The sequence below is a fragment of the Hipposideros armiger genome, unplaced genomic scaffold (assembly GCF_001890085.2).
Source record: "Hipposideros armiger isolate ML-2016 unplaced genomic scaffold, ASM189008v1 scaffold_460, whole genome shotgun sequence".
Classification (NCBI taxonomy): Eukaryota; Metazoa; Chordata; class Mammalia; order Chiroptera; family Hipposideridae; genus Hipposideros; species Hipposideros armiger.
This window is the reverse complement of record NW_017731810.1, coordinates 1,285,627-1,307,557: the sequence shown is the minus strand read 5'-3', so window position 1 is coordinate 1,307,557 and position 21,931 is coordinate 1,285,627. Positions and strand designations below refer to the sequence as shown.

General features: G+C 43.1%; 1 protein-coding gene and 1 long non-coding RNA gene across 10 annotated transcripts in view; one reads left to right on the top strand and one right to left on the bottom strand.

Moving 5' to 3' along the window:
- MRTFB (myocardin related transcription factor B) overlaps window positions 1-13,826 on the top strand; it is a 173,514-nt gene extending 159,688 nt beyond the window's left edge. For all 5 annotated transcript variants that reach the window (XM_019666079.1, XM_019666081.1, XM_019666080.1 and 2 more), the window contains 2 exons: window positions 7,636-7,696; window positions 9,692-13,826. In XM_019666079.1, the coding sequence (XP_019521624.1) occupies window positions 7,636-7,696; window positions 9,692-10,227 (597 nt within the window). In that variant the 3' untranslated portion in view covers window positions 10,228-13,826. The remainder of the gene's footprint in view (window positions 1-7,635; window positions 7,697-9,691) is intronic.
- LOC109395241 (uncharacterized) overlaps window positions 11-21,931 on the bottom strand; it is a 50,492-nt gene continuing 28,571 nt past the window's right edge. For 2 of the 5 annotated variants that reach the window (XR_002126596.1, XR_002126600.1), the window contains 2 exons: window positions 4,928-5,019; window positions 11-4,328 (listed from right to left, as the gene is read on the bottom strand). This is a non-coding gene — a long non-coding RNA (uncharacterized LOC109395241). The remainder of the gene's footprint in view (window positions 4,329-4,927; window positions 5,020-21,931) is intronic. The other 3 variants (XR_002126598.1, XR_002126599.1, XR_002126597.1) reach the window with 3 other exon arrangements.

The following is a 21,931-nucleotide window of genomic DNA, read 5'->3' as shown; positions in this document are numbered from 1 at the left end:
GTAAGCCAGGCCCGGGCATCGAGGTCCTGCACTGAATCGAATCCCTTTTCTAAGAGGACTTGCCTCAGTAGAAACACAAATTTCATAGTTAGGAGCGTTCTTTGCATTTTAAATGCAACTTTAAATAAAAATATCCTTTGCTATGAAGACTCCGACTTCCAAATGGATTTCAGGAGCCCTAACCTGCAATTACTCAGAAATTCCAGATTCACCTTTTAATTTTTCCTTTGGAGCCCAGGGCTGGCTCACTGGGATAGAGGTGGTTGTTGTACTGGTCTCTCTTTTTTCCTACATAAGCTCCTCCCTTATGTGAGACTGACACCTTGATAGTCATGGGAAATGGAGACAAATCTAAGCACTGACCAGGTCTCCTAAATTCTCGTCGATTCAGGGAGACATTGGTGTGTCTAAGGGTTTGAAACAGTCTGCCGTCAGTTTTTCCTTCACACTCCTGAAGAGCTTGTTACTGATGTGTCATTTAACATGTTTGCATAACTTGTTTTCTAATTATAAAAACGTGGGATTTCCAAATTTTCTAATAGAAAAACAATCATCAGTGGTCCCCGGGTCCTTCTGTTAACATTCTGCTATATATAAGTCTGTTTTTATGTCCTTAGAATTTTTTAAATGTTTACTGGATCGGCTATATACAGTACTTTTTTTTTTTCATTGAATGTGTACATATTTTAATTCTTATCTTCCCACCCCCTCACCTTTGGCAACTATTAGCTTGTTCTCTACATCTGTTTATTTCTGAGATTTAATTTCTCTGAGTAGGAAAAGGGAATGGAGATGGGAAGGAAGGCGGCGGGAAGCCAGATGCTCCCACGAAGGGCAGTTTTAATTTTCGGGGACACCTGGCCTACCTGATGCTGCTGCTTCCCGGTGTGGAGCATACTGACTGCACATTCGCATAACTTACACAGTGGTCACCCTGAGATTGGCAGCTTATCTCAGACGTTAGGCTCAAAGAAGAGACGTAAGAAGGTTAGATGACATCCACTGGTGGCAGACGAAGGGACGGGACAGCGTAGCGGTGAAGCCTCGGGGTTGCTCTCAAGGTGAAATGGAGAAACAGACACCTCTTTTACACGGTGGGTTCAGGGGAGTCATCAGTGAACGTTTACAGAGGGATGGCATGCAGGGAACACGATAGCAGCCGGCGGTTCAGTGGTCTGTTCAGGCGGCTGTGCCTCTGAGGAGTGAGAAGAGAACACTGCTGGGTTCTCCTCGACACACAGAAACAGCAGGCAGGGCTCACTCACAGGAAATGCGACCGCTGCTCCAGGCCTGAGACGCTGCGACCCCCGACTGGCCCAGGTGGGAGTTGCAATCAGACCATCCTACGTCTCTGAGTTTGTCAGGCCTGCCGTGTGGCCCTCTGAGCTTGTCAGGTTTATTGCATCGCCCCCTTTTTATTCAAGAAAGAAAGGAAGGAGGGAGGAGAGAAAGGGAAGAGGAAAGATTATAGGATGAGCTGAATCACAGAATCACCTCCGGTTGGGACGGTCTGTGATGTTTCCTGGTAGCTGTGATTACAAGAATGAAAAGCACTGCTCAAATGTTAAATGGAAGTGTTAGTGCCCATAACTCGGAAATTAGCCGTGACACTGGGAGTTTGGGCTCCAAAGCCAAGAGCCAAGATTGGGTAAGCCACGGCCCAGCTTCAGGACAGCGCCATGGTGGCCTTGTATTGCACACGTTGTCTGGTCACCTGACGTCCCATCTGGCCCAGCATCGCGCCCCACCCACCCAATGCCACAATCTCGGTCCCAGCTGCCCCTAACGTCTCCTGCTGCAGTCAGAATGCATGAGGCAGAGGGACTAGGACTTATGTTCTCAGCAGCGCGAATCTGCTCAGAGCTCCTGGTGCAGCAGCCAGACAGGAGCCAGCAGAGGCGCCACTCCTCTCAGGTCCATGCAGTCATTTGAAGAGGGCCCTGGCCATTGTCTGTGAACGGGACCTGGCCGCATGCTGAGCTGTCTCACAGCCTGTGCAGCCAGCACGGGCGGGGGTGGGTGGGGGGGTGGGAGGAGCTTACTGCGGCACTGTCCCCTCACAGCAGCCCCCATGCGATGAGTGGCAGGCTGTGTGCCTCCTACATTCTGAGGCTTCTTAAACGTCAGGCGTTGAAGGAGCCGCAGCACCCTTCTCAGGGCAGGCGCCAGCTTGTAACTTGTCCCCACTTCACCTTGTAGCCTGCTCCCTTCTCATTAACCACATAGTTCATAGTTCACAGCCCCAACTAGGAAAAAAGATTCGAATCTAACCTTGTCGTTGACATGATTTCCCAGAAGGGAGACTAAGCAGAGGGACAGTGGCATTGCGGTTGTGGTCCAGGCTCGAGTCAAGCCGATCTGGGTTCCAGGGCAGCTGTCTACTCAGCAGCTGCGGCCTCAGGCAAGGTCTTCGTCTCCCTGAGCGCGTTTCTTCATCTGTAAGATACTGTACTCTTACCTACCACTCAGGGGCGTTGTAAGAATTACATTAGTGTATTGTAAGACCTCTTGTACTGGGTCTAGCAGTTTCGGTGGCTCAATAAGTGGTAGGTATTGTTGTTATGGTGACTGATGATTATGGAAATATGCAAACAGCCAACATTCTCAGATTGAAATGGTTAGAGCTAATACTAAGGAAAAATACATACATGAGGTGAAAATTGGCTGTTGAAAACTGGCCATTGATGGTATGGAAAATGAACAGGATTTGGAGGGAAAAAAAGACGGATTTTCATTTCCGTTCTGACACTTGAGCAATTGCTTTCTTGGAGGGCGGGGCAAGGATAAGTCATTCAGAAAGTCCAGTTGTTTCTATCGCCACGTGTACCATGGGGGTGGTGACGGGCTACTGGTACCGGGAGGCACAGAGGGGACAAGAGTGTGGGAGCGTCTCGATACGCTGACAAACGCCGAATGTCGTCCGACCATCATGCCTTTGAACCCTGTCCTCGTGTGAGCCCCTTTTTCCTTCCTTGATCTTGGGTTACCAGGCTGCTGCTTCCAGCACGTGGCAGGTGCTCTGTAGATGAACTCGCAGCTCCTGCTACTCTGGTGGCACCAGTCACTGGCTGTCGCCCAGATGCTCTCACCCCTCTCACCCCGACCTCAGGGAAAGCTGCCTCACCTGGCTGCTGGGCACGAAAAACTAATCGAATCAAATACTTGTTCCACAGAGTCTGCACTTCCGTGTGCAATGACCTGAAACAAACAGTAATTGTAGGCAGTGTTCTCGGCCTTTCCTGTGCGTGGAAATACATGGGCATTTTTAAAACTATATTCTGATTAACAGGTTCCAGGAGTCATCATTTCTCTTTTTCCATGTGATTGTGGGAAAAGCTGTGGGGACTGTCAGTCTGGAGGCAGGACCAAGTCTGTGGATTGGGGGGACAGATTGCGGGGAGGGCGCCCCTGCTGGCCAAGCTGGGAGCTGCCCATCTCCCGAGGAGTCAACAGCTTCCTGCTCCAGCCTCCTCGCCACAGCCACAGCGCTGGTCATTCTGTGAAGCCACACTCGGGTCTATTTCAGTCGGCTTATTTCCTGCAGCACCCACCTTCCCTTCACCAATTCTCTGCACCTTGACCAATCCCCTGTACTGCTTACGCACCTTTCTTTCTTCTTGGAGGTCTTTCTCACCCCTTCCCCCGGCCTCACCTGGCCAACTTCGCATCTGCTCCAGGTATCGTCTCGTGGGCAGATTTACCCCGAGACCCTCCCGGCGAAGCTTGGGCCTCCCTCTGGCATCTCAGAGCACTTATTACAGGAGTGAATTCAGATCAGTGCTTTGCATGTTTTCCTTTCTGTTAGACGGTGACTTCCTGCAAGATATGATGACATCTGATTTATTTCTGGACCCCCAGCGCCTCACAGATGTAGGTGACATTCTATCTTAGATCGCCATCTTCTTTCTCTCTTCTTTCCTTAATGGAAATACACCAAAAGCTCAACCTCCCCACTATTCTCTCCTCCACCTGTCCGCTGTTCTTCACCCACCTCCTTTCCCTTCCTGTCCTGGAAGCACTGCACACCCTGGAGGTCAAAGTCAAGGGTGAAGACAGTGTGGAGTAAGAACACGGGGGTGGCTGTGTGCACGTGGTGGAGCACTCAGGCTGGAGGAGAAAGCTCACGCTCTTTTAAAAGGATTAACATTTCTGCCAGCAGTGAGCAGCTTAGAAAAATTCAAACACAGGAGATCACAGATGACTCATGTCTGAAGGAAAAGGGAAGGAAGGAACTCCATTTCCTTTCTGGTGAGGGAGGCAGTTCGGTCCACAGGCGAGGGAGGCTGACACCCTGACGCAGGCCTAGGATGCCTTTTCCTGCAGACACTCTGTGAAAGAACAACAGCCTTTCAGATCAGTTGTCACAAGCCTCTGTGCTCAGGGGTGGACACCTGACCTACAAGTCTGGCTCATTTTTCTTCTGAAATAGGAAGAACAGGGCTCACTTTAGACTTCTGGCTTGTGTGATGGACCAAATGCACCGTCCACATTCATCCACGGAAAGGCACTCCCCTCACGTACCTGTTAAGGATGGGCGATAGCTGCCAAGACATTTTGTTACAATTTGGTACGTGCCTTTCATCCACACTGGAGCATGGATGAATGCACCTCAGGAACTAAAGGCTGGCTTGGACCAGCTGCTTATCCAAATCTTTTGGGAGCCATCCCAGCGCCTCACATGTCAGGAGCTGAAAGGAACCACTTTCCTCAGGAGCTTTCAGGCATTTCCGGTGAGATCCTGACTAACGCTAAGAACAGGTTTTTCTCGGGGTTTTGGCCCTTCCCCCAAACTTTACAGCACCTTTCTCTAAGGTGCCATCCAGAAGCCTGGGTGCAGTGTGTCTCCCTGGGCCTCTGAAAAGCTGAGTCTAGACTATCCATGTCCAGATGGAGGTGCTCACCATGTAATGAAAGACAGAAGCATTACCTGTGGTGGGATCAGTGAATGACGTGATGTATTCCTTCTGTGTCTTTCTTATTTTTGTCCTTCTTAACAAATCCAGGTTCCACACTTAGGACCTTGGATATAAAATTCAATTTAATTTTGCTTTTTTAGCTCCTTTTAAAAAAATTAAGTTGATAGATATGCTGATTTTAATTTTTCATAACTAAAATTCAGTTAGCTTTGGATTACGTGCCTCAACTGACAGATTCCTCAGTAACAGAGACACTTGGCCTGCATAGAATGAATGTTCTAGAATCACTGGACAGAGAAGCACTGAGGGAACATGCAGATGGTGCAGTTCCACACTTAGCCCCTGACTAATTATCAGACCAGAGCGCCCAGAAATAAACCCACACCTATATGGTCAATTAATCTAGGACAAACAAGGCAGGAATATACAGTGGGGGAAATCAGTCACTTCAATAAGTGATGTTTGGAAAACTGGATACATGCAAAAAAATGAAACTAGATCACTTTCTTACACTATATGCAGAAATAAACAAAAACTGGATTAAAGACTTAAATGGAAAACCTGAAACCATAGAACTAGAAAAAAACACAGGCAGTAAACTGTCTGACATCGCTCTTAGTAATATTTTTTTAGATGCTCCTCAGGCAAGGGAAACAAAAGAAAAAAACAAATGGGACTACATCAAACTAAAAAGCTTTCCACAGTGAAGGAAACCATCAACAAAACAAAAAGACACCCTACTGAATAGGAGATAATACTTGCCAAAGATACATCCAATAAGGGGTTCATATCCAATATATAAGGGACTCATAAACTTATCACCAAACAATCCAATTAACAAATGGGCAGAGGACCTAAATAGACATTTCTCCAAAGAGGACATACAGATGGCCAATAGACATATTGCTCAATGTCACTAATCAGAGAAATGCAAATTAAAACCACAATGAGATCCTGCCTCACACCTGTCAGAATGGCCATCATCAATAAATCAACAAACAAGTGCTGGCGAGGATGTGGGGAAAAGGGAACCCTCATGCACAGTGGGTCTCAGCCTTCCTAATGCCGCGACCCCTTAATCCAGTTCCTCATGTTGTGGTGACCCCCCAACCATAAAATTATTTTCGTTGCTACTCTATAACTGTAATTTTGCTACTGTTATGAATCGTAATGTAAATATCTGATATGCAGGATGTATTTTCATTGTTACAAATTGAACATAATTAAAGCATAGTGATTAATCACAAAAACAATATGTAATTATATATTGTGAAATATTTATTTCTAATTACAAATAAATGAAATTTTGCCCTGAAGCATGGAGATGGATAGAGGAGCGGTGTCTCAGTTCCTAAGACCATCGAAAATATGCATTTTTCCGATGGTCTTAGGTGACCCCTGTGAAAGAGTCGTTCGACCCCCAAAGGGGTCGCGACCCACAGGTTGAGAACCGCTGCTCCTGCACTATTGGTAGTTTTGGAAATTGGTGCAGCCACTAAGGAAAACGGTATGGAAATTCCTCAAAAAATTAAAAATAGAACTACCTTATGACCCAGCAATTCCACTTCTATTTATCCAAAGAAATACAAAACACTAATTTGAAAAAATATATGTACCCGTGTTCCCTGCAGCATTATTTCCATAGCCAAGATATAGAAGCAACCTAAGTGCCTATCAGTAGACAATTGGATAAAGATGTGACATACATATACAATGGAATGTTATTCAGCCATAAAAAGAATGAAATCTTGCCGTTTGTGACATCATGGATGGGCCTAGAGGGTATTATGCTAAGTGAAATAAATCAGACAGAGAAAGACAAATACAGTATGATTTAATTTATATGTAGAATCTAAAACACAAACAAACAAACAAAACTCAGATACAGAGAACAAACTAATGGTTGCCAGACGGGAGGTGGTTTGGGGGGCTGGTTGAAAAAGGGGAAGTGATCAAGAAGGACAAATTGCCAGTTATAGAAACACTCATGGGGATGTAAAGTACAACATAGGGGATAGAGTCAGTAACACTGTAACGACTCTAAATGAGAACAGATGGGTGATCACTTCTAGGGTATGTAAATGTCAAACTACTGTGTTGTACACCTGAAAGTAATATTGTATGTCAACTGTAAATGAAAGATAATTTTAAAAAACATCCATTTCTGTATTTACCAAACAGAAAAGAAAGCATATGTCTATACAAAGACTTGTACACAAATGTTCACAGCAAGTTTATTTGTAATAGCCCAAAACTGCAAATAACCCAAACAAACTAGTATTTCCTTACAAGGAAAATCTTCTCAGCAATAAAAAGGAATGAACTAGTCCTAAGGTATACTGTACAACATGGATAAATCTCAAAATTATATTACGTGAAAGAAGCTCCCCCCCCCCCGAAACAAGGGCATCCTGTATGAACCCATTTATATCAAACTCTAGAAAATGTAAACTAATCTGTAATAAAAGAAAGCAACAGTGGGTTGCCTGGGGATGAGGGAGGCATTATTAAAAAGGAAACTATGGGCAGTGGATATAGTCGTTATCTTGGCTTTGCTGATAGACCTGTGGGTGAATACATTTGTGAAACTGTGTACTTCATATAAGTGCAGTTTACTAGATGTCAGGTTACTCTCAATAAGGCCCCTTAGGGTTCCCAAGTGTCTGACGCGTCTGGGTTTGTGTGAAAGCAAGCTAATCTGGATTCTGCTCTGTTGTAGATTTCCAGCGCCCACAGCCAGCATATGGACGACCTCTTTGACATCCTCATCAAGAGTGGAGGTGGGTCAGGTCAGCCACATCACACCCTCCTCTCTGAGCACAAGTTTGAGGGCTTTCCTCTAGAGCTCACGTCTTCTAACTCTAACTGAAGTTACTGTTTTAACATCTGTTCAAGTTAGGCCAGTAAAACAACTGATACATGGAGGAAAAGCCCTTGTTTCAGGTTTAAAAAGTAAGATGATGTTAGATTCATCCACAGATATACACCTGCTGAAAAAAACACCATCTCAAAATAGCAAAGTAGAACCCGATTTAAATTCCACACTGAAAAACTTCAAAACTTGTTCCATAGTTGTATCAGTCACTGGGATGGGATAAAAACATTCCAGTTCGGGAATTCATTGTATAACAACCAATTTACCCAGCTCGGGTTCTACACAGTCACTTTGTTACTATTCAAAGGCAATTCTAAAGTACTTTCTACATATACCTGAAAATCTTATATTTTACAATGTATCATCTTAAAAAGGGATAAGGGGTATAAACCACACACACACACACACACACACACACACACACACACAATGCAGGATCTCTCTACTTCAGCTTCCATATCTTTAAAAATAAGTATAAAATCAGTATTTCCAAAATGTAGATGCTATTTTGGAATATTTATTCATAAATTTCCCTAGTGAAGAGTTTTAGTCCGATTTTTAAATAGTTATAAAATCTCTCCATTCATACCATACTATATGATTTTGAGGCTAATGACCTTGTAATGTTTGATATTGGAATACAGGTCTGCATGTGCAAACAGCATTTTTTTTATTTTTTGGCTAGGAACTATATTGGCCTTACAAAACAATTTAAACTCATATGTAAAACTATAGACATTCCATGCCCTGAATTTAAAAATTTTTAAAATGTTTTTACCGAATGTAGTAAAAATACTTTTAAAAATGATTTAAAAGAATAATTTTTACAGCCTAAACTTGGAAATTAAAATGACAAAGTCATCACACAAGTGAGTTATTTTCTAAAAGGAATGATTTTTTTTTTTTTATGGTCAAGTGTCCAATGTGTGTGTTATTTCATCTTAGTGTAAACTAATACCAGTAATGATGAGAACAGATTTAAATAGTTGATTATAAGACTAGTTACTTAGATTGCACTGTCAGCTTTCAAAACCATTCCAGAGATGATTACAGAGAATAAAAAGGAACATAAAATGTCCTAAAAACACACACAGTCCACACAGTGGACAGTTCACACAAAGGAAGCAACACTTCCGGTTTTTCTCACCTATTTATGTATCCCAACCATTGAGTGGTAAGAGCTGTCATTAACTCCCTTTTTCCTAGTGTATTCCTAGTGTACCACATCAGACCCATAAAAGTAAAAAAGCTAGCTACATATATTTGAATGAAATGAACACTGGTGTCTATAGCAGATGGCCCATTAATTTGCTTGATCTGGTAAAAAATAACACATAATTTGTGCTTATTAAGACATTTACCATCCTCAAGATTTTATATAGATTCAAAAAATAAGACAAAGTGAGCAAACTAAGGTCAGAAGAGCCATGTTGGCTGTAATGCAGCAGTGACATAGGTGGCCTTGTACCTTTCAGAACTTCATACAGAATGCATATGGCTGACTGGCACACAGTTCAACCGTCACGACAAAGGTCTCATGGTGTGAAGGGGGCTTCAGGCTGCACACACTCGGGCGAGCACAGGACAGGAGCCCCTCTGAAGCCCCAAAAGGCTGAGAATAGGACCCCACGGTCAAGTGGTCTAAAACCCCGTGGGGTGTAACTGCTTTTACTGCTTACTCTTACTAACAGAATTAAACGCATATCAGAATGTTATAAGCAAACGTTTATCTGATTTAAATGATCTGTCACCCTAATGGTTATCAAAGACCAATGGCACTGTCTGCCTACCTCTAAGAGGGACTGTGTATAAATCCCCACAAAGTAATTGCCTTAGTAATGAATAAAAATTTTAAATAGTAGTAAATCTTTGCTTACTAGCTGCGTATGGTATTTTGCAGAGATTTCCCTCCCTATAAAGGAAGAGCCTTCTCCTATTTCCAAAATGAGACCAGTGACAGCCAGCATCACCACAATGCCAGTCAACACAGTGGTGTCCCGGCCACCACCCCAGGTGCAGATGGCACCACCCATCTCCTTAGAGCCTATGAGCAGTTTATCCGCCTGCTTAGAGAACCAACTAGAAGCTTTCTTGGATGGCACTTTACCTTCAGCCAATGAAATCGCTCCGCTGCCGAGCAGCAGTGAAGACAGGGAGCCCTTCTCTCTGATACAGGAACTGCACAGTGAACTGCTGAGTCACTCGGGCGTGCTGGACCCTTCGCACTCACCCATGGAAACCTCCGAGGCCCAGTTTGCGGCAGGTGCCCCCTGTCTATCACTGGACCTTTCAGACTCGAACTTGGACAACATGGAGTGGTTAGACATCACTATGCCCGCCACGTCGTCGGGCCTCACTCCTCTCAGCGCAACCGCGCCAGCTATGTTCTCAGCTGACTTCCTAGACCCCCAAGACCTACCACTGCCATGGGACTAATGCCACAGGCTTCTCGTCTCACAGCTCATGAGGTTTAAGAGGACGAAGATGATTCTAGAAGGTCAGTGTTTAGAGACAGAGCCACTGTTGCAATTAAAATATGTTGTCACAGAAAGGTCGGATTGTCACAGCCTGGGAACCAAGTTGGAGACGATTTCACTGCCTCCAGCAGTGAGTGTCTGCAATCTGACATGCACAGGCCTTCTGAGCAGCCCCTCGTCAAGGAAGACTCACCTGCCTTCCCCCAACTCAGTAACGAACAGAAAACATCTTAGATAAAAACATACAGAAGAGGATAACGCCATGAGGTTCTCTGGTAACCGAATACATTTAAACCTCTAGGGTCGCTTTAAGGCTCTAAAGAAAAGGCAGACGGCCCCATTCCAAACATTGGGCTGGTGCGAGGGAAGTGACATCACCGCATGTTCCTAGAAATGGCTGGAACCTGGCTCAACGCGCAGCTGGGGTCAGAGGCAGCCAGAGGCCCCAGCCAGTCCGGCCACAGCGTCCAGCTGATGACTTTTGGTTCCATTCAGAAACCAATGTAATTTTTTTGTGTTGCAGTTTATTTTGTGATCTTTGGAATCTTACTTTAGATTTCCAAATTTAAACTTAAATGGAAGCTCTTTCACCATAAGCAGACAATGTCTACAAAATACTCTCATGAACAATCCACTGTAAAAAGTCCAGGTCTATTGATAACACTGAAAATTCTATTAGCAACCTTCTGGGTTGGTCAGATTGATCTAGTGTGTAAATGAGACATTTGTATGTCTGCTCAGAAGTTAAAATTGGTACAGCCTGCGTTGGGGTAAGGAATTGGGTATCCATCCAGTAGCCCTACTTCTTTCAATAACGCGAATATTTCTAGAGTACTTGAGCCACATGTATTTTCATATTTAAAGAACCGCTAACTTTCAGGTAACCAGACCCATCTCAAAGAACCAAGAAAAGGCTTTAGCGTAAAATCTCTTTCTGAGCTGGAGAGTTGCAACGCGAGGGCAAGGGAGCAGCCTGCCATTCCCAGGACACTCCCACATGGTCAGGCTGGACTGTCACCAGGGTGGCTCGGGGCCCCAGCTCTGGCTGTCCCCTTCTCCATCGCTTAGCCTGGTCATCGTTTTACAGGATTGTAACTGGATGTCATGCCCGAGCTCGCACTAGATTTTGAAAAACTGGAGGTTTTATTAGTTGTTTTTATATAGACCAAAAGTTACCACATATTGTTGAGTAGTTTCTTAAGAATTTTCTAAAATGCCAACTATCACAGAATTTCCAAAATAATTTCAAACTAGTCATCATTTAAGTATATGACAAAATGTATATAAGTGAAAAAAAAATCTACCAAAAAGTGTGGAGGTTTTTATTAAATATTATCGTGCTCTCCACCTCACCTGTGTAAGGTGTCAGGCTGCTTTCTCCGGGTCATTACATGGTGACCCACCGTGACGTGTGAGAGGCAACCTGACCCGTTATTTGGAAAGAATTTGTGAATCTTTTCTGGGCTTGTTTTTGCCTAAGTGCTGATCTTCTCTCACATTATTGTTTCAGTTTGTAAATTTCACTACATGTAAGAAAAGTCCGTTTTTCTCGAATTCAGTCGCCCCAACACTGCAGCCCTGGTAACCGAAAGCGCCTGTGAATGTCTCAGAGGCGGCTGGGCTCGGTGTGGTCTGCGGTGAGCAGCTGAAGGGCTTAGAGGTTGGTGACCCAACACACAGGATCCAGTATTGACCAGAACGCCACCATCTGACCGAGCCCAGCCAGAGTTTACCATCCCAGGTGTGACGTTCCTCTGGGGGTGCCTGTTGCCAGGGGCAGGCTATTGACTGAGGGAGGTCTTAGCAGTGGGTTTTTGTCTAGAGCTTATCCGGTCCACACTTAAGACGCTGAGCATTGACGTCATTCAGATGTAAATGGCTTCTTAGCACCAAGTAGGAGGTGACTGAATAGCCAGTGCTGCTGACTCTTGTTGAATAACTGTTTTCATCTTTCTGAGGTGTGTACATAGATCGTTTTCTAGCCCTCAGCTGCCCTTACTGCTTTTAAAATAGGGTTTGAAACCTGCCCCAGGAAGGCTGCTCTCCAAAAACACTCACTGCAGGGCACAGAATGCCATCTCCTGAGCCTGCTCTCCTGACTTGCTGACGTGCCCACTTCACGTACCAGCGTTTCCTTTCAAAGGAAGGCAAGGAGTCTCAAGTTACGAACTCTCCCAGCCACCACAAGCACCATTCTGCTGGGCCCTCCCGTCCTGGGTCCCACACACCTTCCTGCTCAGAGTGAGGACACAGCCCACACGCAGCATGCGACGTGACCAAGTGACACTCTCACCAAGGCCCCTCTGACCTGATTCAATGGGAAGGGTGTGTGTTTACTGCGGAGGACCGCTCTGGGTGTTCGCGGTGAGGCCCACAGCCATTACACCGGGTGCATGCGTGTCGGTCAGAGGCGGCGCTGTCGGGTGTCACTGGCAGAAGGCCCTATTGCCAAGAAATCAACTCACTCCTAGAAACGTATTCTCTCGCATCCAGTCTATTTCCCTCACTATTCCTGAAGCAGTAGAATCAAGTTCTCCTTTCCGTGTCTGTACGTGTCAGGTCATGTCGTGGGGGTGGGATGGATGGAACTTCTCCCGAGTCTCTGGAAATGGAGGGAATGGGGTCGCCTTGTACATTTCAGCAGCGCATGTACCAGAAACCCTTGGACAGTGTGAGGGTTTTTCCTGAAATGTGCAATCTACTGTATAGTATTTGCCACCTATTTGTACATAGATGTATTCTGAATTCATGGAGGTTCTTGCTCAGATACTATTCGTGTTTGTTTTATATGAATATTTTTATAATACTAAAGAGATCTTATTTAAGTTTCCTTTTAGAAAACTGCACGGTCCTGTGACCCATGTAACTGACACTTTTGTAAGTGCAGCTTAAGGAGAGTGGCAAAGCCAGGGTGGTGTCACCTCCACGCTGCCGCCCACTGACGATCAAGTCATGGCAATGAGACGGCGCCACTGAAACGTGCAGTCGGTGGACACTGAGTGTGGTAGCGGGGACACGCTCCCCACGTGTCCCCCAAGCTGACTCAGGTTCCCTCCGCCCTCAACCCCAGATCATTCCAGGCCACATAGCTTTCTTTAGTCCTTCAGAATTCCCAGGCAGAAACCAGCTACAACAGCTGACAAAACAGCTGTCCCCACACATGACGGGACAGTCCTTCCTCTGTCTGCAGACAGGCGTGGCCTTAAGGAAGTGCTGTGTTTGGTGCTGGCGACCCTTACCAAGCTGCTGCCAGGTGGGGCGCACGAAGCACCACCAGGGACTGTCTCGAGCACTTAGGGCGACTAGCTACGGGGTGTCCTAGCAGAGGTCCGTTTTGCCACCCATCACTGCAAACACGAATTCTGACTACAGGCAAGGAAGCACACTACCAAACAGACTGTCCACTGCCCCAGAGGCCACAAAATTAGCCCAAATTATCAGAAAACATTAACTGGAAGGTGAGGCTTATCAAGAAGCACAGCTTAGGGCCGGCCGAGTGGCTCAGTTGGTTAAGAGCTCGCTCAAGAGTTTGAGCTCTGAGCAACAGTGGTTCGAGTCCAGCCCGAGTTGAGCAGCCGCTGAGCTGCCATCACGTAGCAGGATGGCTCAGCTAAAAAAAAAATAATAATAATTAAAAAAAAAAAAAGAAGCACAGCTTACAAGTGCAGGCGTGTATTTGGAGAGCATCCTAACTGCATTTCAACTCATATTTTAAGTGGCTTCAGTCAAAACTGGAAAACAGCACTTCAGATGTGGTCATTCTTTTCTGACTCAGTCGCTTGCTCAGTGACCTTTGGGCCACATTTCTATGTGTGAAGTGACCGTCCACATGGCGACAAGCAGGTCTCCATGTCTTCCCTGCTCACCCTTTCTTTCAGTATTTGAGGAAATGCACCATTGCAAAGGGTTTCTACCAGAAATCTGTGATTTGAGGCCTGTAATTCAAAAAGCTGCACATGTTTACAAAAGCGCTCTTATCCTCCACACAAACACATTGCTCTGTGAATCATTACTGAAAAATGGCACAACTTTGTGACCACAGGATGGCAATCTCAGATCTCCAAGGTGCTGTCTGGAATCAGATAAAATCTGTCATTGGCGATAACGACACAGCTGTTGTGTTTAACAGAGCTTTGTGCCAACACTAAAACAAAGCTTTAACCAAGGTCATAGACTCCGAGACGCCTAACAATTACCTCTCGATGCTGTAAGGAAACGTGCTGATTTGGTAGGAGGAAGAAGCATTTAGGAAAGGGTTTAGTATCTACCCAAAGTGCTTAACCTCAAGTAACCAACAGTAATGCAAACTTGCTTTAAAGGAACCAAAGGCATTGCCAAGTTTTTGCCAAAAGGAGGAGGCACTTTTTATTTAACATTTGAGACTAATGAGATCTCAAAAGTCAGTCCCAAAAGGTATTACCCATTAATTATCATTTTCACAAAGATGTAGATATTTCTCTATTGTTTTCATGTAAAATAGTATAGGTTTGTTTTGTTGGTTTAGGACTAGTACATATTTAGTAGTAATACTAAGTTTTTTCCTTTCTACGTACCAAGTAGTTTCCTTCTTTTCTTGCTTGCAATAGAAACGCAACGTGATAGGTGTTTCTCTTCTTTTCATTGTCACATTATGTCTTAGCATCTCACTTTATGAAAAAAAAGGAGAAAGATACCAATCTACAGAGCCCTGCTTATAAAAGCACTCGTTTAAGAAACAAAATATGATGGCAATCGGGGGTCCATTCATGTATTGCCTTTCTGTTGTTTTTTAAAAGAAAAACCATGATGCCTTTGTATTTGCTGTTTGCACCCCTGAGATCAATTCCATATCATGTTTGAAGGCCATACATTTTGCACATGTACTGTACATAGGTAACGCATACTGTATTTTATATGTGTGCACATTTATCAGATCTTTTGTACATAGTGGCAGTATTGTAGCTGATCGGAAAATGTTTGATATCTCAGCAATTTTGCATTTTTGTGTCTCAAATAAAAAACATTTTGATGTATTATGATTGTTCCTATGCAGAGAAAAGAGCACCTGAGGGTGAGGAGAGCCACTGTGTGCGGGGGCGGGGGGGGGTTGGGAGGAGGCCCCACCTTCGCAACACTCCTCACACCAGTGAGGCCCCCGCCCCAGGCCCTGACCGTGGGGTACAGAATAGAAACAGGCACTAGCTGAACATGACAAGATGTACATCAAAGTCATGTTCATTCTTCCACAGCCTTAAGGAGACAGTAAGCGGAAGTCATGAGACGGAGCTCCCGGGGAACTGGGACCCATGCGCGAAGAAGACTGACGCACTTCGACGGTAATTGCCACCGCCACCTTTTCTGAAAGACCCAAATAACCCTTCCATTTGGCCGAGTTTCAAAAGCAGCTATATATGAGGTGTTTTTATAGACCACAGAAAATGGTCTTTCTTTAGAATTCATTATTCTATTAGCAAGGTAGCATTTAATTTTCAACCCCAAAGCCAACGGTTACAATCGAGTTTTGAGGAGAACAGCATTCTATTTTCCTCCTTGTTTTGATGAAATAAAGTGAGTAATGAGTAAACATGATTGACAACCATAACTTTCACATAAATATCTGATTATGAAAATGGGCCCCGTTATCAACCACAGAGAGGAAAAGTCACTGCTAAATACAAGATGTTCATTATCTGGGACATTTAGAGACCAAAGAGCAGCCTCAACGGGTCAGTAAGTAGATGATGCTTTCTAGGGGCGAAAACATTTGTAACGTTATGTTAGCAGCCAAGGTCCTGCCCTCAGGGAGAGAAAATGATGGAGGGAGCACAGAAAGAGACGGAGCCGGGAGCTTTTAGGGAGAGACGTGGAAGAGAAGGGACCCGGAAAAGATTCCAAGCACAGAAAAGTTTGGGGGAGGTCAAAGCTAACGAGATGCTGGTTGAGGTGAGGCCCTGCTCCGTGCCAGGCCGCGGGCCAGACCCAGGCAGGAACCTTCTGGAAAGGCAGGTCACAGCTGGGCATTCCAGGATCCCAGTCCCCGAAAGCCTGGGAACCTTCTGTAGGTAACTGTTCTCTTTGGGTAACACAGGGCCTTGGAAAGCTTTCCAGATATGTACTGCACACCACCACCCTGTAGCATCTTTAAAATCCTCTACAGCGCATTTGCCCCAGAATCGAGATGAAAACCAAAACATTTGTAAATGCAGACACACCCACACACTTAGGGATAGCTGAAATGAATGACAGCTGGGCTACATCACAGTAAAACAACAGCAGGATTCCAGAGAAGACCAACTTCAGGACAGATGAAAACCACATGTGACCGACAGTGTCAGGTGTCACCCAGTCCTGAAGATTTCCCAAGTCACCTAATGCCCCTTCCTTCACCTCTCCTTCCACCAATAGCTTATCTTCCATTTCTGATGGACACTGGATTTCGGAAAGAAACCTCATCCTGACACCTGGCTATCTCTTCCACCCATTTTTATGACAAGTTTTTAAAACTAAACCCACATTGTATAATTAGACAAAAAACAGGGACCCTCAGCCACTTTGTGAATTCTCCTCTTGGCTATGAATGGATGTCAAATCATTCCAGAAGAGAGACCTCTGAGGACGGCCTTGTGGGTGATAACTCCAGGGTATTCACTCTGGTGCTGCCCAGACAGGAGACAAAAACCACCCAAAACCTGATGGATGTCAAGACTGGCGCTGTGCTGTGCAAAAGCCGGTTTGGCTGATGGCGAGGAAGGGCTTTCATCCAGGTTGACAGGTGAGAACTTAAAGGGTTTCCCATCCAGAGGCTCCAGGACAGGCCTTGGAGTGCTTTGCCGTGTTCTCAGCACAGCTGGCTGGAGTCCAGGTCATGCCAAGCGGAACAGCAAACAAGCCGTGGACGTGAAGTTCTCTAGACAAAGCAGGAGGTCGCAGTGGTTTTGTTACAAGACTTCTTGAAGCACTAGGAGTCTGCAGAGCTGTTCAAACAAGTACCCTTACTTTCTTTACTTACATTACGTCTGCTAAGCAATTTGGAACGTCGGCCGGGGCGTCACACTCACTAGAGAACACAGAAGCTACAGTGACCAGGTGAAAGGTGCACGGTACCAAGGGACGGGAATACAGTGGAGGCAAGTGACAGGATAGCAGCAAACGGATTAAACGGGGCTAGATGCCAGACCCTGCACCAAACACTTTATATATATGACCTCATGCAGCTATAAGTCTGTGAGCTTGTAATGGCAAAAACTGCTATTACTTTTGCACCAAACTAATAACACATTTTAACTTGGTAAACAAGCGATGTCTTGCAATACGAGTACTTTGTTTCCGGAACGAATTATGCTTGCAAACTGAAGTATTACTGTATTTTGTGCCAATCCTTTCCGGCCTGCAAAGATTCTGTTGAGGAAATCAGCTGACAGTCATGGAAACGGCCTTGTATGTAACTAACTCCTTTTCCCTCTCTCTCTTTTTTTAAATTCGTGTTTGCTGGGCTGAGAATTGTTAGTAAAGTAACATAGGTTTCAGGTGTACATAACTGCAGAGAACCTGAACAGACATTTCTCCAAAGAGGACTTACACATGGCCAATAGATGTATGAAAAGATGCTCAATGTCACTAATCATTAGGGAAATGCAAATAAAAACCACGATGAGATATCACCTCACACCTGTCAGAATGGCTATCATCAATAAATCAACAAACAACAAGTGTTGGCGAGGATGTGGAGAAAAGGGAACCCTGCTGCACTGTTGGTGGGACTGGAAATTGGTGCAGCCACTATGGAGGTTCCTCAAAACATTAAAAATAGAGCTACCATATGACCCAGCAATTCCACTGCTGGGTATTTATCCAAAGAAATCCAAAATACTAATTCAAAATAACACCCCTATGTTTACTGCAGCATTATTCACAATAGCCAAGATATGGTAACAACCAAAATGCCCATCAATGGACAACTGGATAAAGAAATTGTGGTAATCTATACAATGGAGTATCACTGCCATAAAAAAGAATAAAATCTTACCATTTGCAATGATATGGATGGACCTAGAGAACATTATGCTAAGGGAAATAAGTCAGACTGAGGAAGACAAATACAATATGATCTCTCTTATATGTGGAATCTAAAGAACAGAATAAACGAGCAAACAAAACAGAAATAGACTGAGATACAGAGAAAAAACTGATGACTACTAGGTGGGAGCAGGGTTGGGGGATGAAGAAGGTGAAGGATTAGAAAGTACAAACTGGTAGTCACAAAACAGTCACAGGGGTGTGAAATACAGTATGGGGAATATAATCAACAATGTTGTACAGAGCATGTAGGGTGCCAGAAGGGCACTTGTCTTTCATAGACTGTGAAGATGCCTGACCACTGTGCTGTACGCCTGAAGCTGACGTAGAGTAAAGCTGTCAAGCGCAGCATAGGGCGTATAGCCAATAGCATCGTGTTAGCTCTGCACAATGTCAGAGGGGTAGTAGACTTGGGGGGGAGGGTTATCGCTAAAAGAGGGGTGTAAATGTCTAATCCTTATGTGGTTTTGTACACCTGAAACTAATTTAAATTTTTTTAAATAATACACATTCTTCTTGAATGGACATGAAACGTTCTCTGGAATAGATCATCTGTTAGTCCATAAAACGAGTCTTAACAAATTCAACTAGAGTGAATTCATATCAAGTATCTTTTGCAACCACAACAGCATGACACTACAAGTCAATAACAGGAAGAAAATTAGAAAATTCACAAATATGTGGAAATTAAACAACATACCCCTGAAAAACCAACAGGTCAGAGGAAATCAAGAGAAAACCAAAAAGTATCCTGAGACAGACAAAAATGGAAACACAGCATACCCCACCTTAGGGAATGCGGCAAAGCAGTTCTAACAGGGAAGTACAACATATAACAACAGATGCCTACATAAAGAAAAATGAAAGATCTCAAATAAACAACCTAACTTCACATCTCAAAACAAGAACAAATGAAGAAAAAGAACAACTAAGCATACAATTAGCAAAAGGACATAATAAAAGTTAGGACAGTAAAAATGAAATGGAAAATAGAAAGAAAATAGAAAAGATCAACAAAACTAAGAAGTGGTTTTTGAAAAGTTAAACAAAATTGAAAATATTTAGCTAGACTAACCAAAAATAATAATAAAATTATAAGTGAAAGAAGAGGCATTACAACTAATATCACAGAAATACAAAGTTTCATAAGAAACTACTATCAACAAGTATACACCACTAAATTGGATAATCTATAAATAATGGATTAATTCCTAGAAACATACACCCTACCAAGACTGAATCATGAAAAAATAGAAAATCTGAACAGACCAATAGCAAGAAATTGAAGCAGTAATCAAAAACCTCCCAACAAAGAAAAGCCCCAGACTACATGGCTTCACAGGTGAATTCTAGCAAACATTTGATAAGAATTAATGCCAGTCCTTCTCAAACTCTTCCAAAGAACTGAACAGGAGGGAAGAATTCCAAACTCATTCTACAAGGCCAGAATTACCCTCATAGAAAAGCAAAATAAAGACACTACGAGAAAAGAAAATTACAGGACAATAATCCTGATGAACATAGGTGCAAAAATCCTCAAAATACTAGCAAACCAAATTCAACAGCATCTTAAAAGGATCATATGCCTTCATCAAATGGGATTTACCCCTGGGGTGCAAGGCTGGTTCATCATATGCAAATCAATAAATGTGATACGCCACACTAACAGAATGAAGAATAAACATCATGTGATCATCCTAATAGATGCAGAAAAAGCATTTGACAAAATTCAATACCCTTCATGATAAAAACTCTCAACAAACTGAATATAGAGAGAACGTACCTCCACATAATGTAGGCCATATATGACAAGCCCACGATTAACATACTCAACAGTGAAAAGCTGAAAGCTTTTCCTGTAAGACCAGGAGCCAGATAAGGGTATACATTCTTCCCGCTTTTATTCAACATAGTACTGGGAGTCCTTGCTAGAGCAAGTAGGCAAGAAACTAAATAAATAAAAGCCATCCAAATTAGAAAGGAAAAAACATAACTCATCTCTGTTTTGCAAATGGCATGATATGTTATACAGAAAACCCTAAAGGTCCCACCCCAAAACTGCTGTAACTAATAAATGAATTCAGTGAAGTTGCAAGATACAAAATAAACATAGTAAAACCAGTATCATTTCAACACACTAACAATGAACTATCTGAAAAATAAATTAAGAAAACAATCGCATTTATTTACAATACCATCCAAGTACTTAGGAATAAATTTAACCAAGGAGGCAAACAGTCTGTACACTGAAAACTATAAAACAGTGATGAAAGATACTGAAAATTTGTGAAGACAAAAAAATGGTAAGATATTCCATGTACATGGATTAGAAGGATTAATATTGTTTAAATGCCCATAATACCCAAAGTGATCTACAGATTCAATGTAATCTCTATAAAAATTTCAGTGGCTTTTTCACAAAATAAACAATCCTAAAATACGTATGGAGCCACAAGTGATCAAATAGCCAAAGCAATCTTGAGAAAGAAACACAAAGCTGGAGGCATCACACTTCCAGACTTCAAACTGTATTACGCATCTCCAGTAGGGCACAGGCATGACAGCAGACGCACAGAGCAATGGAACAGAATAGAGAGCCCAGAAATAAACCCACACACATATATATGGTCACCTAATTTTTGACAAGAGTGCCAAAAATAAACAATGAGGAAGAGTCTCTTCAACACATGATTCTGGAAAAACGAAATATCCACATGCAAAAGAATGAAATTGGACCCTTATCTGACACCATACACAAAAATTAACTCAAAATGGATTAAAGCCTTAAATGTAAGGCCTGAAACCACAAGACTCTTCAAAGAAAAGACAGGAAAAAAAAGCTGTTTGACAATGGTCTTGGCAATAATTTTTTTGGATATAACAACAAAAGCATACGCAACAAAAGCAAACATAAACAAGGGGGACTACATCAAACTAAAAAGCTTCTGCAGAGCAAAGGAAACAACAAAATGAAAGGCAACCTATACAATGTGAGAAAAGGTTTGCAAACTGTATGTCTGATAAAGGATTAATAGCTAAAATATAAAAAGTCATACAACTCAACAGCAAAAAAACAAACAATATGATTAAAAAATGGGCAGGGGATCTGAATAGACATTTTTACAAATACAATATATAATTGGCTAAAAGATATATGAAAAGGGGCTAAACATCACTAATCATCAGGGAAATGAAATCAAAGCCACAATGAGATATCACATAACACCTGTTAGTATAGCTATTATCAAAAAGTCAAGAGATAACAAGTGTCAGAGAAGTGTAGAGAAAACTCTTGTGCACTGTTAGTGCGAATGCAAATTGGTACAGCTATTATAGAAAATGGTCAAAAATTAAAAATAGAATTACCATATGATCCAGCAATCCTACTTCTGGTTATATTTCCAGAAGAAATGAAATCAGTATCTCAAAGAGATATTTGCACCCCCATGCATTTTACAATAACCAAGATATGGAAACAACCTAAATGTCCATCAACAGATAAATGGATTAAAAAAATAGATATACAGTAAGACCTTGGATTGCAAGTAATATGGTTTACGAGTGTTCCACAAGATGAGCAAACTTTTTTTTTTTTTTTTTTTTTTTTA